The sequence below is a fragment of the Salvelinus namaycush genome, chromosome 7 (genome assembly GCF_016432855.1).
Source record: "Salvelinus namaycush isolate Seneca chromosome 7, SaNama_1.0, whole genome shotgun sequence".
Lineage (NCBI taxonomy): Eukaryota > Metazoa > Chordata > Actinopteri > Salmoniformes > Salmonidae > Salvelinus > Salvelinus namaycush.
This window is the reverse complement of record NC_052313.1, coordinates 36,390,899-36,414,802: the sequence shown is the minus strand read 5'-3', so window position 1 is coordinate 36,414,802 and position 23,904 is coordinate 36,390,899. Positions and strand designations below refer to the sequence as shown.

Here is a 23,904-nt window from a genome sequence, read left to right as displayed (position 1 = left end):
TGACACTTTTACTGGCACTGCAACCTGCCTGCCTTTAGCGGAGTAGAGGAGGGCAGGAGCACCGACCCACCACGTTCCCTCCTTCCCGATGGCTTGGGGAGAGAGAGGGGGGAGACGCAATACAACACAACTCAACACACTATAACAATCAAGTATAATCCAGAAACAATTGCAAAGAAATATGCTTTTTTATTGGGGTTTTTCTATTGTATAAGGTTGCCATTGTATTGGAGATTGTTAAAAACAAACAATGCACAATAGAGCAGTCTCTTTATTTCTACTAGTTCTGACAATAAGCACCAGACCAGAGACCACAGTGTAGTGTAGGCCTCACAGGCAGCGTACTGAATTGGCAGAAGATAGCACAAATGGAATCCACCACAGGCCTTAATGGCCGTCCGAGGCATTCTGAAGAATGTCCTCCGCCGTACATCAGATGTAGAGATAGTGAGAGGTCTGTGTCCCAAACAGCACCCTGTTCCCTATAGGTCCTGGTCAAAAGTAGTGCACTATTAAGGGTATAGGGTGCCATTTGGGACTCATGCAGAAAGCGCATGGAGAGGGAGCGATGTAGAAGGTGAGAATGGTGTAATGAGAGCTATAGAAGTGTAAGGGAGCGTGAGCCGTTTGTCATCCCACAGTGAGGTGCTCGTAGTGGGGCCTGATACCGCCTGGAAGAGGGGCCAACAACCACCGCTGCTCAGCTCTACTCCGCTCTACTTCAGACAAACAACCGTGTTTGAACTGAAAAACTCTGATCTCTGGGGCTGTGTACCAAATGGCTCCCTATTCCCTTTATAGTAAACTACCCTATTGGCCCTGGTCAAAATTATTGCACTATAAAGGGAATTGACTGACATTTGGGAAGCAGACCTAGACTGGGGGGTAGTAGCATGCAGCCTGCTTCTCTGTCTTACCACTGTTCTGAGATACGGGTCATAAAAGGCCTGTATTAGTACGCTCCAGCGCCTTTAACACCTACAACAACATGCCAGATCTCCGCCGCCACACACACACACACACGTCCTTCTTTAAACAGCACAGTCACACACACACACACACACACATCCTTCTTTAAACAGCACAGTCACATTCCTTGTGGTCTCTCAAAACAAATTAAAAAAGTTAACTCCGTTTCCTCGTCTTAATAAATCTACGTGGCGAGGAGTGGCAAGACCCCTTTTGGACTTTTTCACTAAAAACTCTCCTGAAAGATTGATTGCTGTCTTCATGCGGCCATGTGCTGTTTATGTGAGATGGCGACTGCACTTTGCTAGAGCCCGGCGGCCCGCGCTATTGGTCGATTTCTCCTTTTTATTTTTCTTACACAGGGAACAGAGGATGAATGTGCTGAGGAAACAGCTTTTATCACTTACAGGGACCATGTGACGGAGGACACGTGGCCGAGCGGTAAACTAGGGTTGTGTCTCAAATGGTACTCTATTGTCTATGTAGTGCACTACTGTTGACCAGGGCTCATAGGGAATAAGGTGCCATTTGGGAAGCAGCCTAGGACTAGGGAGTGTTACGAGTGTTATTGTCTGTAGGTGTGCGTTGCGTGGCCTGAAGTGGCTCTCTGTCTCTTTCTCACACACACACACACACACTGGCTCTAAAAGGCAGCCTGTTTGCACCTGTTTATCAGAGCAGCTTAAAACCTCTCTGGATGGACGGACGGACGGACGGGGGGGTGGGGGGGGTGAAGTGTAGGTGAACACACCAGATAGGACAGAGACAAACAGACAAGGGACATAGGATCCTCACTCTGATGTCTAACAGTACAGTGCTTGTGTTAAACTTCAGCTTATAACCCCATCTCCCTATTTTTTCTCTCTCGCTCTCTTTTTCCACCTCATCCACATCAGTGAGTGAACTCAATGTCCATTTGTTTTAGATGGCAGCCTGCTAAACACATTTGCCTGCGAAAATGAATTTCCAATAGTGCCTGATGCGTTCGTGGTGCCTGCCCAGAACGACAACCATGTCAGGAATTCCGTCCAGGATCAACCCTGCCTTTGTGCCTTTCTACAGGTAGACTGTAGAGAGCAGCTGTGGAGCTAGTTGCCGCGGTAACGCTTCTAGAACCAGGGACATGGAACCTTGTACTTCTGGAGTTGATTGTTGTCCACACTATTTGAAGACATCTATATGGAGTCTGTTTGAATTAGCCTCATATATCAGCTTAGCCATTCCTGCTGAAGTCATCTAGTATATATTTTCAGGAGGGTGTAGAGGGAGACAGGGGGAAGAGAGAGAGGGTGAGATGTCAGAGGTGGGAGCGCAAGGCTCTGGAGCCGAAGACAAATCAATATTGCATTACCCCCCTTCTCTCTCTCTCTCTCTCTTTCGCTCTCCCGCTCTCTCTCTCTCTCCCTCTTTACATCTCTCCATCCCTATCCCTATCTCCCTCTCTCGCTCTATCCCCCCCTCTCTCCATCCCTCCATCCCTCTCTCCCTCTTCCCTACTGCTCTCCTCCCCTTCCTCCCTCCCTCTCTCCAGTAGATGTGATGGAAAACCCAGCTGCCCACTGGGACGGGTCCTTGTTGATTTTTCAGGCTGTTCAGGGAAACACAACAAAGTGCTCTCTTGGCAGGCCCCTTTGGTGCTGCAATCCTCTCTCTCCCTCGCTCCTCTCCTCCTTTTCTCCTCCTGTTACTACACCCCAGTCATATTTACAGTAGTGAGAGCACAGAGGTCGGTCAGTGAGTTTCACAATCTGGCCCCAAACCGTGGACCGAGGTGTGTGTGTGTATGTGTGTGGGTCTGCCTACAGTAGGTCTGTAAACACCAGCACACAAACGGTCGGTGCTGAAACTTGGCCTGAGCTCCATTTATCAGTGTCTGTCATTGGCGTATGGGACGGAAAACATTCCGCTCCGCTGCGTCCTGTCCTGGACCTGGCCTCCACACTGCCTCGCTCCTCCGGCCCGGCCTCTCGCAAGCCCACCTTTATTATGAGGAGGCAGTGATGACTGCATGACTGATGTTGTTTTAATAATGCTAGACTCCCTTTCTCTTCCTCCCTCCTACTCTCTCTCTCCCTCTCTCTGTCTCTGTCTCTCTCTGTCTCTGTCTCTCTCTGCCTCTCTCTCTCTTGCTCACTCTTTCTCTTTGTCTCTCTCCAGGTCCCGCGGGGGTAGGTCTAAATGAGCTGAAGAGGAAGCTGCTGATCTCTGACCCCCAACACTTCAACGTCACCGTGCCACGTAAGTCTACCCGCTTGTGACCCGTAGTTACAGTTAGACACTCACACACACACGCATACACACGTATTTCCACCCGCCGCCGACCCAGACTGGTGGAGGTGTGTGTGCGTGGGTCCACCTGCCGCTGACCCGTAGACTAGAACATCTCTGCCAGACCAGTGTGTGTGTGTTGGGGGGGGGGGGGGGGGGGGTTCTCTTCGGTTGTGGTCAGTCTGAGTTTAGATATCCTCTCCTCCATATGTTTCGGATCCTTTTATTGGCAGATGGTTTTAGGGTCTGAAGTAGTCATTTAGTTTCCTCCTAAGCCTTCCTACCATCCCCAGACAGTGAGACTGACAGACAACAGGATGGATGCTCTTGTCTTTGTAATCAATAATAATAGAAGCTCTGGTCTGTATCAGATGGTTATGGAGACAAGTTGTTCTTAATGCATCCCAAATGACACCCTGTTCACTATGTAGTGCACTACTTTTTACCAGGGCAGATGAAGCTGTGTACAAAATATTTTTCCATGACAGACTGACCAAGTGAATAAAACATATTTTACCAGGTAAGTTGACTGAGAAAACGTTCTCATTTACAGCAATGACTTGGTGAATAGTTACTGAGATGAATGAGCCAATTGGAAGCTGGGGATGATTAGGTGGTCATGATGGTATGATTGGGAATTTGTCCAGGATACCGGGATTAACACCCCTACTCTTACGGTAAGTGCCATGGGATCTTTGTTGACCACAAAGAGTCAGGATATCCGTTTAACGTCCCATCCGAAAGACAGCATCCTACACAGGGCAATGTCCCTAATCACTTCCCGGGGCATTGGGATAAATAAAAAAATTGACCAGAGAATAGATTGCCTCCTACTGGCCTCTAACACCACTTCCAGCAGCATCCAGGGACCAACCCTACTTAGCTTCAGAGGCAATCCAGCAGTGGGATGCAGGGTGGTATGCTGCTGGCCAAACACTATGAACCCTTATTGATGTCACCTGTTGAATCCACTTTCATCAGTGTAGATGAAGGGGAGGAGACAGGTTAAAGAAAGATGTGTCAGCCTTGAGACAAGTGTGACATGGATTGTGTATATGTGCCATTCAGAGGGTGAATGGGGAATACAAAATATTTAAGTGCCAGTTGCACCGGTTTAAGTGTGTCAAGAACTGCAACGCCGCCAGGTTTTTCATGCTCAACTGTTTCCCATGTGTATCAAGAATGGTCCACCACCAAAAGGACATCCAGCTAACTTGACACAACTGTTGGAGTCAACATAGCTTTCGACACCTTGTATTCCATGCCCCAACTAATTGAAGCTGTTCTGAGGGCAAAAGGGGGTGCAATCAATATTAGGAAGGTGTTCCTAATGATTTGTACACTCAGTGTATAGGGAATAGGGTGCCATTTTGGACGGACACTCCCACAGTGAGCTGAACCCTCATACACAATGACTGGTAGTGTACACTGAACGTACAGTGTGCCAGATTAGATTCTAAACTGAGGCCAAATGTCCCCTGTGATTTTTAAACTGGTAAGAACTCGGACAATCACCCTGGATGAAGGGGTTTTAGCGTTCTGCTGCCAATTTGGTTTTCGCCTTTGTGGTTGTTAAGGGTGAAGGTCCATAGACCCATGCACGGAGGCACACACACTCACGTACAGACACACTCATACACACTGAGGTGTCTGGGGGTGACTAATGCCAAGGCGTTGCTCTCAGGCTGGGGGACTGTGCGTCTCAAGGCCCCAGGCCTCCAGACAGACACACACACTCTCTCTCTCTCTCTCACACACACACACTCACACACACTGCGCTGTCTGGGGGTGACTAACGCCAAGGCGTTGCTCTCAGGCTGGGGGACTGTACGTCTCAAGGCCCCAGTCCTCCAGACAGCCACATACACTCTCTCTCACACACACACACTCTCGCTCACACACACACTCTCCGACCCAGGCGAGTGGAGTGGTTCTCCTCCTGACTGTGTAATTGTCTGTTTTTCGCAGCCCGTATGACAAGCAGAGAGTGATGGAGGAAACAGTGCTTTATTTTCTACCTCCTGAAGAAATGCCATTCCACTGCCTCATGTTTTGGCACCACCACTGTACTCCCTTCCCCTCTCTCTCTCCTCTCCCTCCCCACTCTCCACCTCCAACTCTCTCTCCCCGACCATGCTCCCTACCCTCTATCCCCCTCTCCCTCCATCTATCCCCCTCCCTCCATCTATAAGAATAAAATGACAGCTTGCCATAATTCTGGACACCATCCAGCACTATAATGCTTGTGACTTTGACTCACACCGCTGCCAACGCTGAGTTTTTAACTTTTTCTAGGTTTTTTTTCAGCATAGAGGAGCAAAAAACTATTTATGAGCCCACAAGCCCTAACCAAGGCCAACATGTTAGAACAAATGAATTGGTTTGATTTATGCAGTTAAGCTGAGTAATTGCATATTTACTGCAGGCTAGCTGGCAAATGTGCGAGGAGGAGAGGAAAAAGGGAAACTGTTGATATTAATTGCCATGATTGTAACATGCAGCGTGGCATAATGGATGTGTCCCATTCTACGTCTGACACTTGAAATGTCACTGGTATTAAAATCCCATCACAGTCACTCTTTTCCCCATAATTCCTGCTGTTAATTGTTCACAAATGTGACCCATGGTTGTATGTCTAATAGACCCCAGACATAGTCTAACCCCTTATAGATGATGACATATAGTGTACTAGACCTCTGTGTTTCATTGAGAGGGAAAGGGTCTCGGAAAGTATCTATTTTCCCCCTTTTTATTTGATCACTGCCAACGTACAGACTACAGATGGATATATTTAACACTTGCCGCTACCCCCTTTTGTTAATAAAAAAAACGACGTATTTCTGAAGTGAAGGCTTTTTCTTCCCTCCCTGTGTATGTCAAATGTAAACCAGCCAGTCAGAAACACTAAAATGATTGCAATAAGCCATTAGGATAGGGGTTAAACATTTTGATTTGAGGCCAGAGTCACTGACAGATATTTTCCATGATTGGGGAATGAAATTCATTTCAGATTCCTTTGTTGCACCATAAATATTTCCTATGCCACTGAGCAGATGGTAAATAATATGGATTCATTTTGTCTATATGTACTGAAAACAATGGCGTAGTGGAAGCCCCTGCAGCCCACGCAAGGCAGGGGGGCCCATGAGCTCTGGGGGCCCATGAGCCCGTCATCTCACACCAATGTCTATATTTGATTATTTATTTTAATAAATCATTTTGACAGTAACCCTCTTAATTTCCACGTAGCAAGTAAAGTGTTTGTATTGTCCAATCGACACTAAACAAAAATATAAAAGTAACATGCAACAATTTCAAAGGTTATACTGAGTTCAGTTCATATAAGGAAATCTGTCAATCTAAATAAAATCATTAGGCCCAAATATATGGATTTCACATGACTGGGAATAGAGATATGTATATGTTGGTCATAAATATATATTTTTTAAAGTAGGGGCATGGATCAGAAAACCAGTCAGTATCTGGTGTGATCACCTTATGCCTTATGCTTCGCGGCACATTTCCTTCGCATAGAGGTGATCAGGCTGTTGATTGTGGCCTGTCTTCAATGGCTGTGCGAAGTTGCTGGATATTGGCGGGAACTGGAACACGATGTCGTGCACGTCAATCTAGAGCATCCCAAACATGCTCAATGGGTGACATGTCTGGTGACCAGAGGTGGGACCAAGTCATCGCACTCAAGTCCCAAGTCAAGACAGGCAAGTCTCAAGTCCTAAACTTTGAGTTTCGAGTCTTAAACAAGTCATAATGTGCTCTTCACCAAATGTAATACCATTTCATATTTTTTAACAAGAGTAATAGTTTGTATATTACATTTACGCAAATCATGAATGCTTTTAAAAATATCTATATATTTATTACTTTCCAAATAAATGTTATATTTCGATGAAAATACATGGGTAGCCATGAGAAAGACCCCCCAATAGTGATTGACTATCGAGGATCGCTATGGGGCGCAATCGGGCAATGTAGGCTTGTACACAATCGCCCAACCTTGTTTTAGGAACATCAGGCAGGATTTAGGCTACCAACTGCCTAGCCAGTTGTAGCTCAATCTTGGGTGCAATGATCACGTTCCCGCACAAACTGACTGTGTGGAGGCTCATTGATTTAACGTTACGTTAGCCTACATGATACATTAGTGAAGTAATAAAATATATAGCTGTCGGCTATATTAGCCACGACTTACCGTTCATTGTGCAGCTTCAAATGTCGAACAAAGTTGGAAATTGTTGCGCCTCTGTCTGTAATTTTCTTCCGGCATGTTTTGCAAGTTGCAATCTGTTTTTTGATACAGCGTTGTCTTTATATTAATATTCTATTAATTTTGGGTATCATCTTTCCAAGGGCTCCATCTGAATTCACCAGCCGACGTTCCTCTGCACTGCCACACACTGCCTCGCACAACTTTTTCTCAGCTGGCACAATTTGATTGGCTGCTGTCCAATTCAAAATGTAATCTGTTAAATGAAGAATTGATGGGCTGCACACTTTTTTTAATAGCATCATTTTTAATATTTGGGCTTGGGAAGGGTATCAAGTCAGGCCGAGTCATAAGGCTCAAGTCCAAGTCAAGTCACGAGTCATCCCGCAGGTGAATAATCAGGATGTGGAGGTCCTGGGCTGGCGTGGTTACACGTGGTCTGTGGTTGTGGGACCGGTTTGACATACTGCCAAATTCTCTAAAACGACTACTCTGAGGAGAAAACCAAGTGATAAGAGACTCACCAACTGACCGTGCTGAGAGTCCCTCAGCTCTGTCTCACAAACTAACCTCGCCCTCTTCCATTCTTAAGAGGCTGAACTGGCACTATTCTGTGTTTGTGAGATGTGCTGTTTGTTTGTCCCTCTTAAGGTTTTGTAGTTTCCCCTCATCTGTGTTTAGTGTGTGATTGTCACGTTCTGACCTTAGTTCCTTTTTTATGTCTTTATTTTAGTTTGGTCAGGGCGTGAGTTGGAGTGGGCATTCTATGTTGTTTTTCTATGTTTTGTTCTGTTGTTAGATTTCTATGTGTTTGGCCTAGTATGGTTCTCAATCAGAGGCAGGTGTCAGTCATTGTCTCTGATTGGGAGCCATATTTAGGTAGCCTGTTTTTCATTGTGTGTTGTGGGTGATTGTTTCCTGTTATGTGTTTGCACCTTTCGGGACTGTTTCGATTTTCCTTTGTATCATTCACTTTGTTATTTTGTATTTTTTTTAGTGTTCAGTTTTAATAAATTAAAATGGACACTTACCACGCTGCACATTGGTCCGATCCTTCTTACTCCTCGTCAGACGAAGAGGAGAATCGTTACAGTGATTTAATAATATAATATAATGATAGGATATGAGCAGTGAAGCAGCAGTTGGAGGTAAACTGTTTTGCTGGCAGCTATACCAGCTGCGATGCCCTATGCAAGGTGGAGGGTCCTACTTCCACTGGCAACAGCTCTGGTGGACATTTCTGCAGTCAGCATCCGAAATGCACGCTCCCTCAAAACTTGAGACATCTCTGGCATTGTGTTGTGTGACAAAAACTACACATTTTAGAGTGGCTTTTTATTATACCCAGCACAAGGTGCACCTGTGTAATGGTCATGCTGTTTAGTCCGTTTCTTGATATGCCACACCTGTCAGGCGAATAGATTATCATGGCAAAAGAGAAATGCTCACTAAAAGGGATGTAAACAAATTTCTGCAAAACATTTGAGAGAAATAAGCTTTTTGTGTGTATGGAACATTTCTGTGATCTTTTATTTCATGAATCATGGGACCAACACTTTACATATATTTTTGTTCAGTATGCAGGGGTAGTAGGCAAGTCAGACAGACAATATTGTTTTCATGCATCTAATTAGCCTATTTCTCAGCGGCGCCGGTGGCAGCCCGCCTCGGCCAACTTACCTAATTGGCTTTAAAGTTTAAAAAAAAGTTAGGTGAATGAGGTCGGACTCGAATGGAGAGTGAGTGCATTATTCAAGATGGATGAACTAAAGGCAAGACCAAGTGGTGCACAAAAATGCAGCAAAAAAGCTTTATTTGTTTAAGCTCGTGCCAAATTGCTGAAGATCAGCAAAGCTACCACCTCGTCCTCTACTCATGAAACACCATCACATGTGTAAGCTAGTGGGCCTACTTATGCAGCAGCTAGCACTAGCTGACTCCCAGTCCTGACAGAGGCCTCACTGTCCAGGCCCGGCAATGACAGTGGCCTTGCTCCTCCTCTTCTTCCTACCCTCGAGAATATTGACAGTTCCTGTAGCTGGCCCTTCTCCTCCCCTCTCCCAGAAAACCAAGCTGAAGCCTACAAAATGTGGACCAAAAATGTATCCATTAAAGCAAAGCAATAGGCTACTACAGTACAAGCACTAGCACCACATCATCTGATAGCCTATCGATAGGCATCCGCGTAGACGTCACAATTTCAAAACCATGGACAGCGATCAGTAGTCTATACTTTGAGTGGCTTTTAGATAGGGGAGGGGGCAAACTCCTACTTTGCAGGTGTCCCGAGAAATTGCGCTATGCCAGTGAGTGTGTACTACTCATCACGGCTTTGGAGGCATAAATATGTTATCTTACGATGGTCTGGCCTCGTTGTTTTTTTCCATCTGTTACTGAAGTTGTAAGCCTAGTTTGTTGATGAGTACTTGATTATTTGAGTCTAGTTCTTCCTCTTGTCTCTTTTGGGAACGATCGATTTACCGTTTTCAAACTGAGCAACAGATCTAGTAAATCACGTACACTACCGGTCAAAAGTTTTAGAACACCTACTCATTCAAGGGTTTTTCTTCATCTTGACTATTTTCTACATTGTAGAATAATAGTGAAGACAGCAAAACTATGAAATAACACAAATCATGTAGTAACCAACATTTTTTTAAACAAAGCTAAATATATTTTATGTTTGAGATTCTTCAAAGTAGCCACCCTTTACCTTGATGACAGCTTTGCACACTCTTGGCATTCTCTCAACCAGTTTCACCTGGAATGCTTTTCCAACAGTATTGAGGGAATTCCCACATATGCTGAGCACTTGTTGGCTGCTTTTCCTTCACTCTGCGGTCCGACTCATCCCTAACCATCTCAATTTGGTTGAGGTTGGGGGATTGTGGAGGCCAGGTCATCTGATGCAGCACTCATCACTCTCCTTGGTCAAATAGCCCTTACACAGCCTGGAGGTGTGTTGGGTCATTGTCCTGTTGAAAAACAAATGATAGTCCCACTAAGCCCAAACCAGATGGGATGGCGTATCGCTGCAGAATGCTGTGGTAGCCATGCTGGTTAAGTGTGCCTTGATTTCTAAATAAATCACACAGTGTCACCAGCAAAGCACCCCCACACCATAACACCTCCTCCTCCATGCTTTACGGTGGGAAATACAGATGCGGAGATCATCCGTTCACCCACACCGCTTCTCACAAAGACACGGCGGTTGGAACCAAAAAAATCTCCAATTTGGACTCCAGACCAAAGGACACATTTCCACCGGTCTAATGTCCATTGCTCGTGTTTCTTGGCCCAAGCAAGTCTCTTCTTATTATTGGTGTCCTTTAGTAGTGGTTTCTTTGCAGCAATTCGACCATAAAGGCCTGATTCCTCTGAACAGTTGATGTTGAGATGTGTCTGTTACTTAAACTCTGAAGTATTTATTTGGGCTGCAATTTCTGAGGCTGGTAACTCTAATTAACTTATCCTCAGCAGAGGTAACTCTGGGTCTTCCATTCCTGTGGCGGTTCTCATGATAGCCATTTTCATCATAGCGCTTGATTGTTTTTGCGACCACATTGAAGAGACTTTCAAAGTTCTTACATTTACTGTATTGACTGACCTTCATGTCTTAAAGTAATAATGGACTGTCATTTCTCTTTGCTTATTTGATCTGTTCTTGCCATAATATGGACTTAGCCCTATTTGGTAAAATACCATCTTCTGTACACCCCCCTACCTTGTCACAACACAACTGATGGCTCAAACGCATTAAGAAGGAAAGAAATTAGACAAATTAACTTTTAAGAAGGCACACCTGTTAATTAAAATGCATTCCACATGAAGCTGGTTGAGAGAATGGCAAGAATGTGCAAAGCTGTCATCAAGGTAAAGGGTGGCTACTTTGAAGAATCTCAAATATAAAATATATTTAGATTTGTTTAACACTTTTTTGGTTACTACATGATTCCATATGTGTTATTTCATAGTTTTGATGTCTTCACTATTATTCTACAATGTAGAAAATAGTAAAAATAAAGAAAAACCCTTGAATGAGTAGGTGTTCTAAAACTTTTGACCGGTAGTATAGGTGTTCGTCCGTGAACTCTACTGGCCACTCACATAACAACATACAGTATCGAAAAAGAACACGTTAGTCCCTGTCCCTCCACTCTGTTCCGATGACTGAGGACACATCCCAGAAAGGACCACATCTCAGGCACATGCCAAATTATAAAAAAAGGAGGAAAAAACGGTTAACCTGGTGTGGCGGTTGCAGGAACGGTGATAAAAGTTTAATAGTTTGTTTTGGAGCTGGTTGGAGCGTGCAGACAATTTGTCTGAGGAGTGTAACGGAGTTGACCTCTGACCCCTGTAGCTCTCATTAAACAAGAGGCGGTTCAACGTCCAAAGACGGCACAGAGGGACCTCTCGCAACTCTCACATCCACTGGAACCGGGCCAGTCCTAGCTGCTCTCACATACACATGCACATGCACAGTGCTGCCGTTCGCGCTCCCTCCACGTGTCACACTTTTAATGGCAGAGGTTTATAGGGAAGTAAATGTCGGAACTGATCTTAATGAGAGTTACCCAACTCAATTACATTACCCTCTCAGTCTCCGTTTAATGGAACTGCTCCTGTCTGTGCATGCTTGTGTGTGCTTGTCTGTTTGTGTGCGTGCATGTGTGTACACTACTGACTTATTACTGGGATGGTAATAAAGAACGATTCATGTTAGAACTATGACTCAGAATGTCTGGATTAGTAGTGATGTATCTCTCACCATCCTCTCTCTCTCTCACCATCTTTCTTTCTATCTCACTCTCCCCCTCCACCCCCCTCTCCTCTCTCCGTGTACTACAGACACCAGCCGGCCGAAGAGAAACCAGGAGATTGACGGGGTGGAGTATCACTTCATCTCCAAAAATATATTTGAGACGGACATCCAAAACAACAAGTAAGAAGCGGCTTTAAGAAGCAGACATCTATAACCAGCACTAATCTCATCTCTAATACAATACTAATCTCAAATACATACTATCCGCATCCTTCCATTCCCACAGGCACTACAACTGTAATGTAACTATAACTCATATATTTGAGATCTCAGTATTTCGTTTTGGAATCAACCAAATTCTGACATCTCCTCCTTCGCCACTAGGGGCAGTGTAACTGTAACCGTGAGAGACAGCCTGGGGAAGGAATTCAGCTGACGTGAGCAGGGTTCTCTGTAAATAGACCAGTGCTCTCCCCTATGGCTCTCCTTCTCTGAGTGTGAGGTGGTACTTTGTAACAAAGCCACCCTTTACAAGAGCCCCAAGGTCACAGTGGGCCTCTTTCTGCCCTGTGTGTGTGTGTGTTTCTTTGAGGTGCCCCCGGGCCCCGTTTCCGACACTGACACCCGGGAGCCGCTCTAACATTATGCGGTGGACAAATTGAAACCGAAATCGTCATCCTTAGTAATGGATGCCTTCCCGCCCTTCTCGCCCCCCAAAAACACATGACATACACAGTAGAACACACGCACACATACACACACAACACAACAGGATGGCTGGGGCAGAGGGAGGCTGGGACCAGGTTGGGTTGTTGTATTTTTAGGGCTGGTTCAGCTGTGGTTGGTGATGGGGCACGGCATGGGATGTTTTTCGCGGAGTTTAGAGTCAGGGGTAAATGGGGAGACTGCGATGTGGCTGCAACACTCGGGACACTCCACATACACACACATATCAGCTGACAGACACAAATTATAAGGCGCTGGAGAGAGGAGAAGAGTGAGATGGACTTGTTTACGTTGCGCCTCGTCGCATGCAATCAGAACAATGTGCACACACACACACACACACACACAGACGCTCTCTCTCTCTAAGTGCCAGTAGGGAAAACCTCCTTGAGAAATTGGCCACAGTCGGTAGTGGCGCGTGAAAGTGGGTGTAACGTTCCCAAGGAAAGCCCTGTTCCCTGCTAAAAATGGATAGCATCCATACAGTCCCAATTTAGCTGAACCTCTCCTGGCATGCTAGCTTGTCCACAGTAGCTCTCCCAATTTATATAGCAGCAACAAACAGTATAGCCTATGCAGTGTATGGCTATGGCATGCCTTTTTAAACATAGGCTACTGTATGCCTTTTAAATGAATTTCCCATAAACAAATATACAGTAAGAGCTTGTTAGACTACAGGCTCCTTTTCTGAAGCTGAATAAAATGTTCTTACTGGGTGCAATTACTATAAATTGTGTTTTACATGGATTTAAGTACAGTAATACAGACATTCAGCCCAATGATCATCAGGACCAGTCTGAGTGTGCATCCCAAATGGTATCCTATTCCTTACATGGTGCCCTACTTTTGACCAGAGCCATATGGGCCCTGGTCAAAAGTAGTGCACTGTATAGGGACTAAGGGGCCATTTGGAATGCACTCAAAGTCTACCAATGCACACGACACACACACTGTCTTGTTTTTAGAGACTTCTGTCTTTCTTTTCTTCCTCTGTCTCTCTTCTCCTCTAAAAACCCTCAGTGGCGGGGTGTTTTATGACAGTGATCAGTTTGAAGCAGAGCGATTAGGCGGTGGAAAACTGTTTGTTTGCCTTCTTCCACTGCTTCTCTCTTGAAGCCCAGGTTTAGTGAGGCACACACACATACAAACACACACATACAAACACACACACATACAAACACACGCTCCTGGCATTCACCTTCTTTACACTTTAAACAAACAGGTGTTACTGATTTAAAGTGTAACATAGAAGAGTATACAGTATAAAGGATTATTGTGCCAAAATGGTTTGGATTGGTGTTGTACAAAAAATGCTATCTGACGATCTGTCAGTGGTTGCGGTACTGCGCTACTGCAGGCTTTTATAATATCCTTGTTCTGAACGGAATCTCGGTCAGAATTGTGTGTGCGCCTGTGCCTGTGTGTGCGTATGCTGCACATATGTGTTTGGATAGTATATATAAATAAGAAAGGAGTGAACTGAAGTGCCTTAGAATGAGATTATAATACAGTATGTTAGTCCTCATGGTAGGTGAACAATAAATTGGTTTTATTTTACATTAATCTTAATGTTAATCCCAGCCTGTACTTCTAAATGACTTTAGTGAAACCTTTACTAACTGTTCCGCTATTCTGCTTTTTCACTCCCCTCATCCCTCTCTCTATATGACTTTCCCTCTCTGTCTCTGTGTGGATTTGTGTGCTACAAAATTAATTGCATCTTTTAAGACATTAAAGTTGTTCTAATCTACTCTCTCTCTCTCTCTCTCTCTCTCTCTCTCTCTCTCTCTCTCTCTCTCTCTCTCTCTCTCTCTTTCTCTACCCCCACTCTCTCTACCCTCCCTCCTGCTCTCTCTACCCCTCCCTCCTGCTCTCTCTACCCTTCCCTCCTGCTCTCTCTACCCCTCCCTCCTGCTCTCTCTGTAGATTCGTAGAGCATGGTGAGTATAACGGGAACTACTATGGGACCAGTCTGGACTCTGTGCATTCTGTCCTGTCCAAGAACAAGGTGTGCCTGCTGGACGCTCAGCCTCATGTGAGTCACACAAGTCCCCGACACACATACATCCTTCCCTTACTTTCCCTCTACCCTCCATGCCTTCATTCTTTGCCTGTACTCTACCCTTCACGTTCACTCCCTCCATCCTCTGTGTCATGTCAGTGACACAAGTTGCCGACACAACCTTGCCTTCCCTCTGCTCTTCCACTCTACCCTTCATTTTCCCTCCCTATGTCTTTCCATCCCTCCCTTCGTCCCTCTATCCTTCTCTCCTCTATATTTATATCCCTTTGGCACACTCACTGCCTATCTCCTAGAGGAATCTCATCCTTCAGAGGGCTTCAGAGGCAGTGCCGGCTTTCCAGAGGCCTTGACTGCTTACTGGGTTACCAACCAAACCCGGCTTAAATTGGCATTTTTAGCAGCAATTACCGGTAATTTTCCTTATTTGAAGATTTCCTCTTTGGCTTATGTGTCTGGGTGGTGCGATCAGCCTCTCATAAGTAGCCTGTATGTCGCTGAGTCCCCACAAGCCACCGGGGCTAAAATCCTATTATCCCAGGCCAGGTCTAGCACCCTGCCCCAACCCTAACTCTCTTACACACACTCACATACTCAGACATGCCTCTGCCTCAAAGGCTTCCTCTGTTTGTTAAATCTGAGTAGATAATGATTCACGGGCAGAAATACACTATTATATAGATTACATAGATTGCTGGCATGTTTTCAAACCGTCTCTCCCTGACCAAGTAGAAAGCTGTTGACAGAGCCCCTCGGTAGCCCCTGCTGTGTGTGTGTGTGGATCTGTGTGCACTCGTGCCAGCGTGTTGAGTAGTACTGGTCTGTGTGTGTGTGTGGATCTGTGTGGATCTGTGTGCACTCGTGCCAGCGTGTTGAGTAGTACTGGTCTGTGTGTGTGCGTGCTCCATTCTGGCTCTTTACCCCGCTCAGTAGTCGATCACATGAGTTTCATATCAGAGCAGTGTTGCAGAGCGAGTGATGTTGTCTGGTCCCCTGCTGACTGTCTGAGCTCCTGATGAAAGCTTTTACTTTCCTCATCTCCTCTGCTCTCCTCTCTCTGTGATGGAGACGAATGGTAGTCTTTCGCTCATGTCTTCGGGTTTCGTCCCAAATGACACACTTTTGCCTGTTTAGTGCACTACTTTTGACCAGGGCCCTATGATCAAAAGTAGTGCTCTAGATAGGGTATAGAGTGCCATTTGGGGCACAACCTTTGTATCGGCCTGGGGTTTTGGACCCGCTTCCCAGAACACAGCGAGAGAGGAAGCAGACCAGCGCTGGTTAACACTCCACTCTGCTGCGGTTCAGTACACACACACACACACACGCTGCATGCTACGTGTCAACGCGACCCAGCCTTGTAATGTTTCATCGCCTCAGTGCTGGGACAGACTTGCTAGACAGACTGAGATCTGTGACTAATTTCACTCGTTCACAATGTGATATCTCCAGATAGATCAACAAGACCCAGTCGTATCCTCTACTCCCCTGACTAATGTGTTGGGAGGACCGAGGTCCTCGTTGTTTGAGCACCTTCCTTGGTCGAGGATCACTTTGGACATAAGTGTATTTAACGCTTTCATGTGTCATCCTCTGGGATTCTTTGTACTTTTAAATTATTTAAAACTGTATGAGTTGTTTTACACCTAAATAAATCAATAGTTCCTTTTTCTTACTGCATTTGTTTCTCTCTCCTCTGTGTGTTGCAGATGATAAAGCACTTGAGGACGGCAGAGTTTAAACCCTATGTGGTGTTTGTGAAGCCGCCGCCCATCGAGCGCCTGCGGGAGACCAGAAGGAACGCTAAGGTCATCTCAGGCAAGGACGACAAGGGATCAGCCAAGCCATTCTCGGTAAGACACATCAACATAAACTTTGAAATCTTTTCATATTATCAAGAGAAGCCTTTTCTCCTTGCCAAGAGAAGAAACCTTTAAATGTTTCACAAAATGGCACAGTGACAGAGAAGCCTTGAAACAAACTTTAAAGTTTAAAGTAAAACACTCCAGTAAAACAGGCAGTGTTTTAGAATAACAACTTTTTTTTCAAACTTAAAAAAAACGTTAAAAAATTCACAGAATGGGTGGTTAATTGCATTCTAAGCACACTCCCCACTCAAACCTCTTCTGTAAAAGTGACGTGGTGTGTGTACGTCCATGTGTGTGTTTAATGTGTATATATATATATTTTACCTTTATTTAACTTGGCAAGTCAGTTAAGAACAAATTCTTATTTACAGTGACGGCCTACCCCGGCCAAACCCTAACCCGGACGACACTGGGGCAATTGTGCGCAGTTCTAAGGGACTCCCAATCACAGCCGGTTGTGAAACAGCCTGGAATCAAACCAGGGTCTGTAGTGATGCCTCTAGCACTGAGATGCAGTACCTTAGACTGCTGCACCACTCGGAAGCCTCATAAATGTGACGTTATAAGGTGGGATCAAAGGTGATCCAGCAGTGTTAGAGTACCACATGGCCTCGCTGCTGGTTAACAAGAGGGAGGTTATCAGAGACCCTAGCAGTTTATTCCTCCCTGAAGCCCACCTAAAGGAATAACAGAGACCATCTGGGGCTCTGGGGGAGCTAGCTGTGGTAGTGGTGATGTCATCTTTACTACACACACTTTTCTGCTGCAGGCTAGTGTGTGTGTGTGTGTGTGTGTGTGTGTGTGTGTGTGTGTGTGTGTGTGTGTGTGTGTGTGTGTGCGTGTGCGTGTGCGTGTGTGCGTGCATGCGTCTGCTTGTGGGTGCGTGTCTGGATACCTGCGTGCATGTGTGTGTGTTACACACCTTTGCACACCAGCCGGTCACAACTCACAGCCGGACCCCACATGAAACCAATTAGCCTGAAGCGTATTGCCGTAGTGGTGGCTGATGGCTTTCCCAGCCCCCGTCAGGTCGTCTCTCCCTACGTGGGGCCACGCTACGGACCATAGCCCTGGTCACAGCCACAAGCTGGGCCGATGAGGAGAGAAGGGGAGGGGGGATAGAGAGACAGAGAAGAGGGGGAGGGGAGGTGAAATAATGAGAATGAGAGAGGAGAGGAGAGGAGGGAGAAAGAGGGAGAGAGAGTCTGGCTGTGATGTTGGAGGTGTGGAGGCTTTCCACAAGCCAGTGCGGAAGGTCGCCGTCAAACAGGGCTGTGAGAGGGGCGGGTAGAGGAGGAGGGGGAAGTAGGTGTGTGTAGGCCGGGCGGCCGGAGGTGCAGATCAGATTGGCTGGTGGCTCATCTGATGGCCGAATGGTAAAGACGCCTCAAACCAGAGCCGTGGGAACGTGGGCCGAGTGACAGGTAAGAAAAGGTTGTAGAGCTTCTAAGTGAGCGCTGAATTTCCCTCCATTTCCCTCCACGTCATAACAGCCATGTTAACGGTGCCCGCTGTCTGGGCTGCATCCCAAATGGCACCCTATATTTTCCCTTTATAGTGCACTACTTTTGACCAGAGCCCTATGGGTACCCTATTCCCTTTATAGTGCACTACTTTTGACCAGGGCCCTATGGGTACCCTATTTCCTATATAGTGCACAACTTTGGACCAGAGCTCTATGGGTCCTGGTTAAACATAGTGCACTATAAAGGGAATAGGGAGCCATCTGGAACACAACCTCAGACCCACTCTGAGGTGTTACTCCACACACACCTCTCTGTGTGTTCACCATGACCTAACGCAACACACAGCGCAGCAAAGCACAGCAGGGCTCTGGAAAAGGACAGGGTCGCACACAGCAGGTCAGCTCTAACTCAAAACATCCTTCATTGAGCCGTCACTGAGATGTACCGTCACTATTTTAAACATGTCAGAGGCTCAGCAGCTATTCTTAAAGTCATCCATAAAGCATGAAATGATTACACACATTCAACGAATCACCGCACTGAAATACTGTATTCAAGTCAGTCTGACCACATCCCAGTCATTTACTGACAACATCTCTGAGATCTCTGATATGTTTTTCTTTTTATCTCAATAAGAAAAAAGAAAATCTTTGTCAGGCTCTCAGATATTAAGGTGTAAAGGTTAGTGCCGAGGCCGTAGGTAAGCAGTGCCATCACACACGATGATGACCATCCTGCGGGGTGAGAGGTCAGACAGAAAGATGTCAGAGGTCAAAGGCCATGCCGTTGTATGACTTTTGGGTGAAAGTCTCTCTCTGCTCTCAGTGTGACTCCTATGAACAGTAAGCGCTAGTTGTCAGAGACGGCAGACTTTTGAGACTTGCTCTGGACTATAATACCTTTATTAGATCTATAGTTCTCTCAGGTAACATAAATACAACCTCAACGTTTCTTTTTGTTACCTGGTTGGAATATGTCCAGTTGCCAAAGTCCTTTCTGTAAACCTTTATAGAGATTGACAGGCCGAGTTTTAAACCATCAGATCCCAGCTATTAAAGAAAGAAAGAAAAACCTTGTTTGGTGAAAATGTCACAGCGGTATTTTATTCTCGTCCTGCTGTATTTATTTCAGTGAGAATGCTAGAGGCAGCAGCTCTGGTCTGTTAGAATAATCCATTGTCCCATCCAGACTTCTGGAGAACAGACTTTTCATTGTTTTAACAGAGCTGTATACTGCTCTATTGTTTAACCTGTAATACATTCATATCTGTTTTTAAATGTGTCTGACACTTAATATGAGCCCCAACATTTCTGATATAATCAGATATATACTGTAATATGGTAATGAATATGTCCAAATTCCTATTCCTAGTAATAGCAGTATAATAAGTAAAGGGATCATGAGATAGGGTATCTTACCTTTCCCTCTAGCCAAAGCAATGACATTCTGTCTTCTTTCAGAGTAAATCGGGGACCTCTTTGCCGAACCAGATCGTTTTTGATATTTTATGTCATTTTAATACATATGGCAGGTGCATTTTATGTATATGAATAAAAGCAGATTTTCCGTTGAGGGCCGAGGGGATGGCCAAGAACTCCTGCTGATGGCCAGAACTGAGAGGAGACTGAAGAGAGGGATGAGACCTGATGCTGGCTCTGACTTTGAGATCTCTGTCTCTTTCTTGGTCTCTGTTTCTTTCTTGGTGTCTGTTTCTCTCTCTGTCTCTTTCGTTTTCTTCGTCTCTGTCTCTGGTTTTCTCTCTTTCTCTCTCTTTCTTTGTCTTTCTCTCTCTCTTTCCCTCTGTCTTTCTGTCCCTATCTCTCTCTTCCTCTCTCTTTCTGTCCATATTGGTCTGTCTGTCTCTCTCTTGTTCTTGTTTTCTTTCTTTCTCTCCTTCTCTTCCCATAATGTAAAACGGTCACCCTTACCTGGCCTGCTATGATCATAGAGAGGGAGACATGGCATGGCATGGACAATTTTTATTTATTTTATTTATTTCACCTTTATTTAACCCGGTAGGCAAGTTTAGAACAAGTTCTCATTTACAATTGCGACCTGGCCAAGATAAAGCAAAGCAGTTCGACACATACAACAACACAGAGTTACACATGGAGTAAAACAAACATACAGTCAATAATACAGTAGAAAAATAAGTCTATATACAATGTGAGCAAATGAGGTGAGATAAGGGAGGTAAAGGCAAAAAAAGGCCATGGTGGCGAAGTAAATACAATATAGCAAGTAAACACTGGAATGGTCGATTTGTAGTGGAAGAATGTGCAAAGTAGAGATATAGAAATATTGGGGGGCAAAGGAGCAAAAATAAATAAATACAGTAGGGGGAGAGGTAGTTGTTTGGGCTAAATTATAGATGGGCTATGTACAGGTGCAGTAATCTGTGAGCTGCTCTGACAGCTGGTGCTTAAAGCTAGTGAGGGAGATAAGTGTTTCCAGTTTCAGAGATTTTTGTAGTTCGTTCCAGTCATTGGCAGCAGAGAACTGGAAGGAGAGGCGGCCAAAGGAAGAATTGGTTTTGGGGGTGACCAGAGAGATATACCTGCTGGAGCGCGTGCTACAGGTGGGTGCTGCTATGGTGACCAGCGAGCTGAGATAAGGGTCTTGCAGGGTCTTGTAGATGACCTGGAGCCAGTGGGTTTGGCGACGAGTATGAAGCGAGGGCCAGCCAACGAGAGCGTACAGGTCGTAGTGGTGGGTAGTATATGGGGCTTTGGTGACGAAACGGATGGCACTGCGATAGACTGCATCCAATTTATTGAGTAGGGTATTGGAGGCTATTTTGTAAATGACATCGCCGAAGTCGAGGATTGGTAGGATGGTCAGTTTTACAAGGGTATGTTTGGCAGCATGAGTGAAGGATGCTTTGTTGCGAAATAGGAAGCCAATTCTAGATTTAACTTTGGATTGGAGACGTTTGATGTGAGTCTGGAAGGAGAGTTTACAGTCTAACCAGACATCTAGGTATTTGTAGTTGTCCACATATTCTAAGTCAGAACCGTCCAGAGTAGTGATGTTGGACGGGCGGGCAGGTGCAGGCAGTGATCGGTTGAAGAGCATGCATTTAGTTTTACTTGTATTTAAGAGCAATTGGAGGCCACGGAAGGAGAGTTGTATGGCATTGAAGCTCGTCTGGAGGGTTGTTAACACAGTGTCCAAAGAAGGGCCAGAAGTATACAGAATGGTGTCGTCTGCTTAGAGGTGGATCAGAGACTCACCAGCAGCAAGAGCGACATCATTGATGTATACCGAGAAGAGAGTCGGTCCAAGAATTGAACCCTGTGGCACCCCCATAGAGACTGCCAGAGGTCCGGACAACAGGCCCTCCGATTTGACACACTGAACTCTATCAGAGAAGTAGTTGGTGAACCAGGCGAGGCAATCATTTGAGAAACCAAGGCTGTCGAGTCTGCCGATGAGTATGTGGTGATTGACAGAGTCGAAAGCCTTGGCCAGGTCAATGAATACGGCTGCACAGTATTGTTTCTTATCGATGGCGGTTAAGATATCGTTTAGGACCTTGAGCGTGGCTGAGGTGCACCCATGACCAGCTCTGAAACCAGATTGCATAGCGGAGAAGGTATGGTGGGATTCGAAATGGTCTGTAATCTGTTTGTTGACTTGGCTTTCGAAGACCTTAGAAAGGCAGGGTAGGATAGATATAGGTCTGTAGCAGTTTGGGTCAAGAGTGTCCCTCCTTTGAAGACGGGGATGACCGCAGCTGCTTTCCAATCTTTGGGAATCTCAGACGATACGAAAGAGAGGTTGAACAGGCTAGTAATAGGGGTTGCAACAATTTCGGCAGATAATTTTAGAAAGAAAGGGTCCAAATTGTCTAGCCCGGCTGATTTGTAGGGGACCAGATTTTGCAGCTCTTTCAGAACATCAGCTGACTGGATTTGGGAGAAGGAGAAATGGGGAAGGCTTGGGCGCGTTGCTGTGGGGGGTGCAGTGCTGTTGACCGGGGTAGGGGTAGCCAGGTGGAAAGCATGGCCAGCCGTAGAAAAATGCTTATTGAAATTTTCAATTATAGTGGATTTATCGGTGGTGACGGTGTTCTTATTCTCCATGGACTTTACAGTGTCCCAGAACTTTTTTTAGTTTGTGTTGCAGGGAGAAAATTTCTGCTAGAAAAAGCTAGCCTTGGCTTTTCTAACTGCCTGTGAATATTGGTTTCTAGCTTCCCTGAAAAGTTGCATATCACGGGGGCTGTTCGATGCTAATGCAGAACGCCATAGGATGTTTTTGTGTTGGTTAAGGGCAGTCAGGTCTGGAGAGAACCAAGGGCTATATCTGTTCCTGGTTCTAAATTTCTTGAATGGGGCATGCATATTTAAGATGGTGAGGAAGGCATTTTTTTTTTTAAATAACCAGAGAATTTGTGTGAGATTGAGGGCATCAAGCTTAGATTGTAGCATGGCTGGGGTGTTAAGCATGTTCCAGTTTAGGTCGCCTAGCAGCACGAGCTCTGAAGATGGATGGGGGGCAATCAGTTCACATATGGTGTCCAGAGCACAGCTGGGGGCAGAGGGTGGTCTATAGCAGGCGGCAACAGTGAGAGACTTGTTTTTAGAGAGGTGGATTTTTAAAAGTAGAAGTTCAAATTGTTTGGGTATAGACCTGGATAGTAGGACAGAACTCTGCAGGCTATCTTTGCAATAGATTGCCCCCTTTGGCCATTCTATCTTGTCTGAAAATGTTGTAGTTAGGGATGGAGATTTCAGAATTTTTGGTGGTCTTCCTAAGCCAGGATTCAGACACGACTAGAACATCCGACTGACTGGTTGACATGGAAACGGCATACACAGCATCCCTAGGGCTCGTTCTGTCCATGTCTACCCCACTGTCCTGCTGCAAGCATAGAATTCAATAATTGAATGGGTCTCTATGGCTGCCAGTTTCTGGTCTAAGGTCCAAAGGGTTGGAGAGCTGCTGGCAGTAGTAGCTGAGTGTGCTTCCCAAATGGAACCATATTCCCTGCACTACTACCTTTGACCAGAGCTCTTTGGGTGCTCTATATAAGGAATATGGAGCTATTTGGGATGTAGCCTGGGTCACTGGGTCCACATCCAGCAGTTCTAGGCTTTCTGAGGGCTGACCACAGAGGAAGGCTACCAAGGGTCAGCAGCCTCAGATCACTGGAGGGAATATATGGTGGACGGACCGACACACTGAGACGCTTCAACTTCCTCTCAGCCCAGACCAACGATCCTAGTGCTCCCTCTTCAACCTCTTCCCTTCCTCCGAGACAGAGGATGATAAAACCATCATGTCTTCTCACAGAAGATAATAGACTGTGAGATAATGTGGGCGGATTTTTACTGCCTTGTACAGTAAGAGAGAGAGAGAGAGAGAGAGAGAGACTTAGGAAAATTACAATTGGCCCAGAACAGGGCAGCACGGCTGGCCCTTAAATGTACATGGAGAGCTAACATTAATAATATGCATGTCAATCTCTCCTGGCTCAAAGTAGAGGAGAGATTGACTTCATCACTGCTTGTATTTGACATGTTGAATGCACCGAGCTGTCTGTTTAAACTATTGGCACACAGCTCAGACACCCATTCATACCCCAGAATACA

General features: G+C 45.5%; 1 protein-coding gene across 1 annotated transcript in view; it reads left to right on the top strand.

Moving 5' to 3' along the window:
• mpp7a (membrane protein, palmitoylated 7a (MAGUK p55 subfamily member 7)) overlaps window positions 1-23,904 on the top strand; it is a 192,881-nt gene that overhangs the window by 155,565 nt on the left and 13,412 nt on the right. Inside the window, exons 13-16 of the mRNA XM_038997028.1 lie at window positions 3,127-3,207; window positions 12,314-12,407; window positions 14,880-14,988; window positions 16,683-16,826. Coding sequence (XP_038852956.1) covers window positions 3,127-3,207; window positions 12,314-12,407; window positions 14,880-14,988; window positions 16,683-16,826 — 428 coding nt within the window. The remainder of the gene's footprint in view (window positions 1-3,126; window positions 3,208-12,313; window positions 12,408-14,879; window positions 14,989-16,682; window positions 16,827-23,904) is intronic.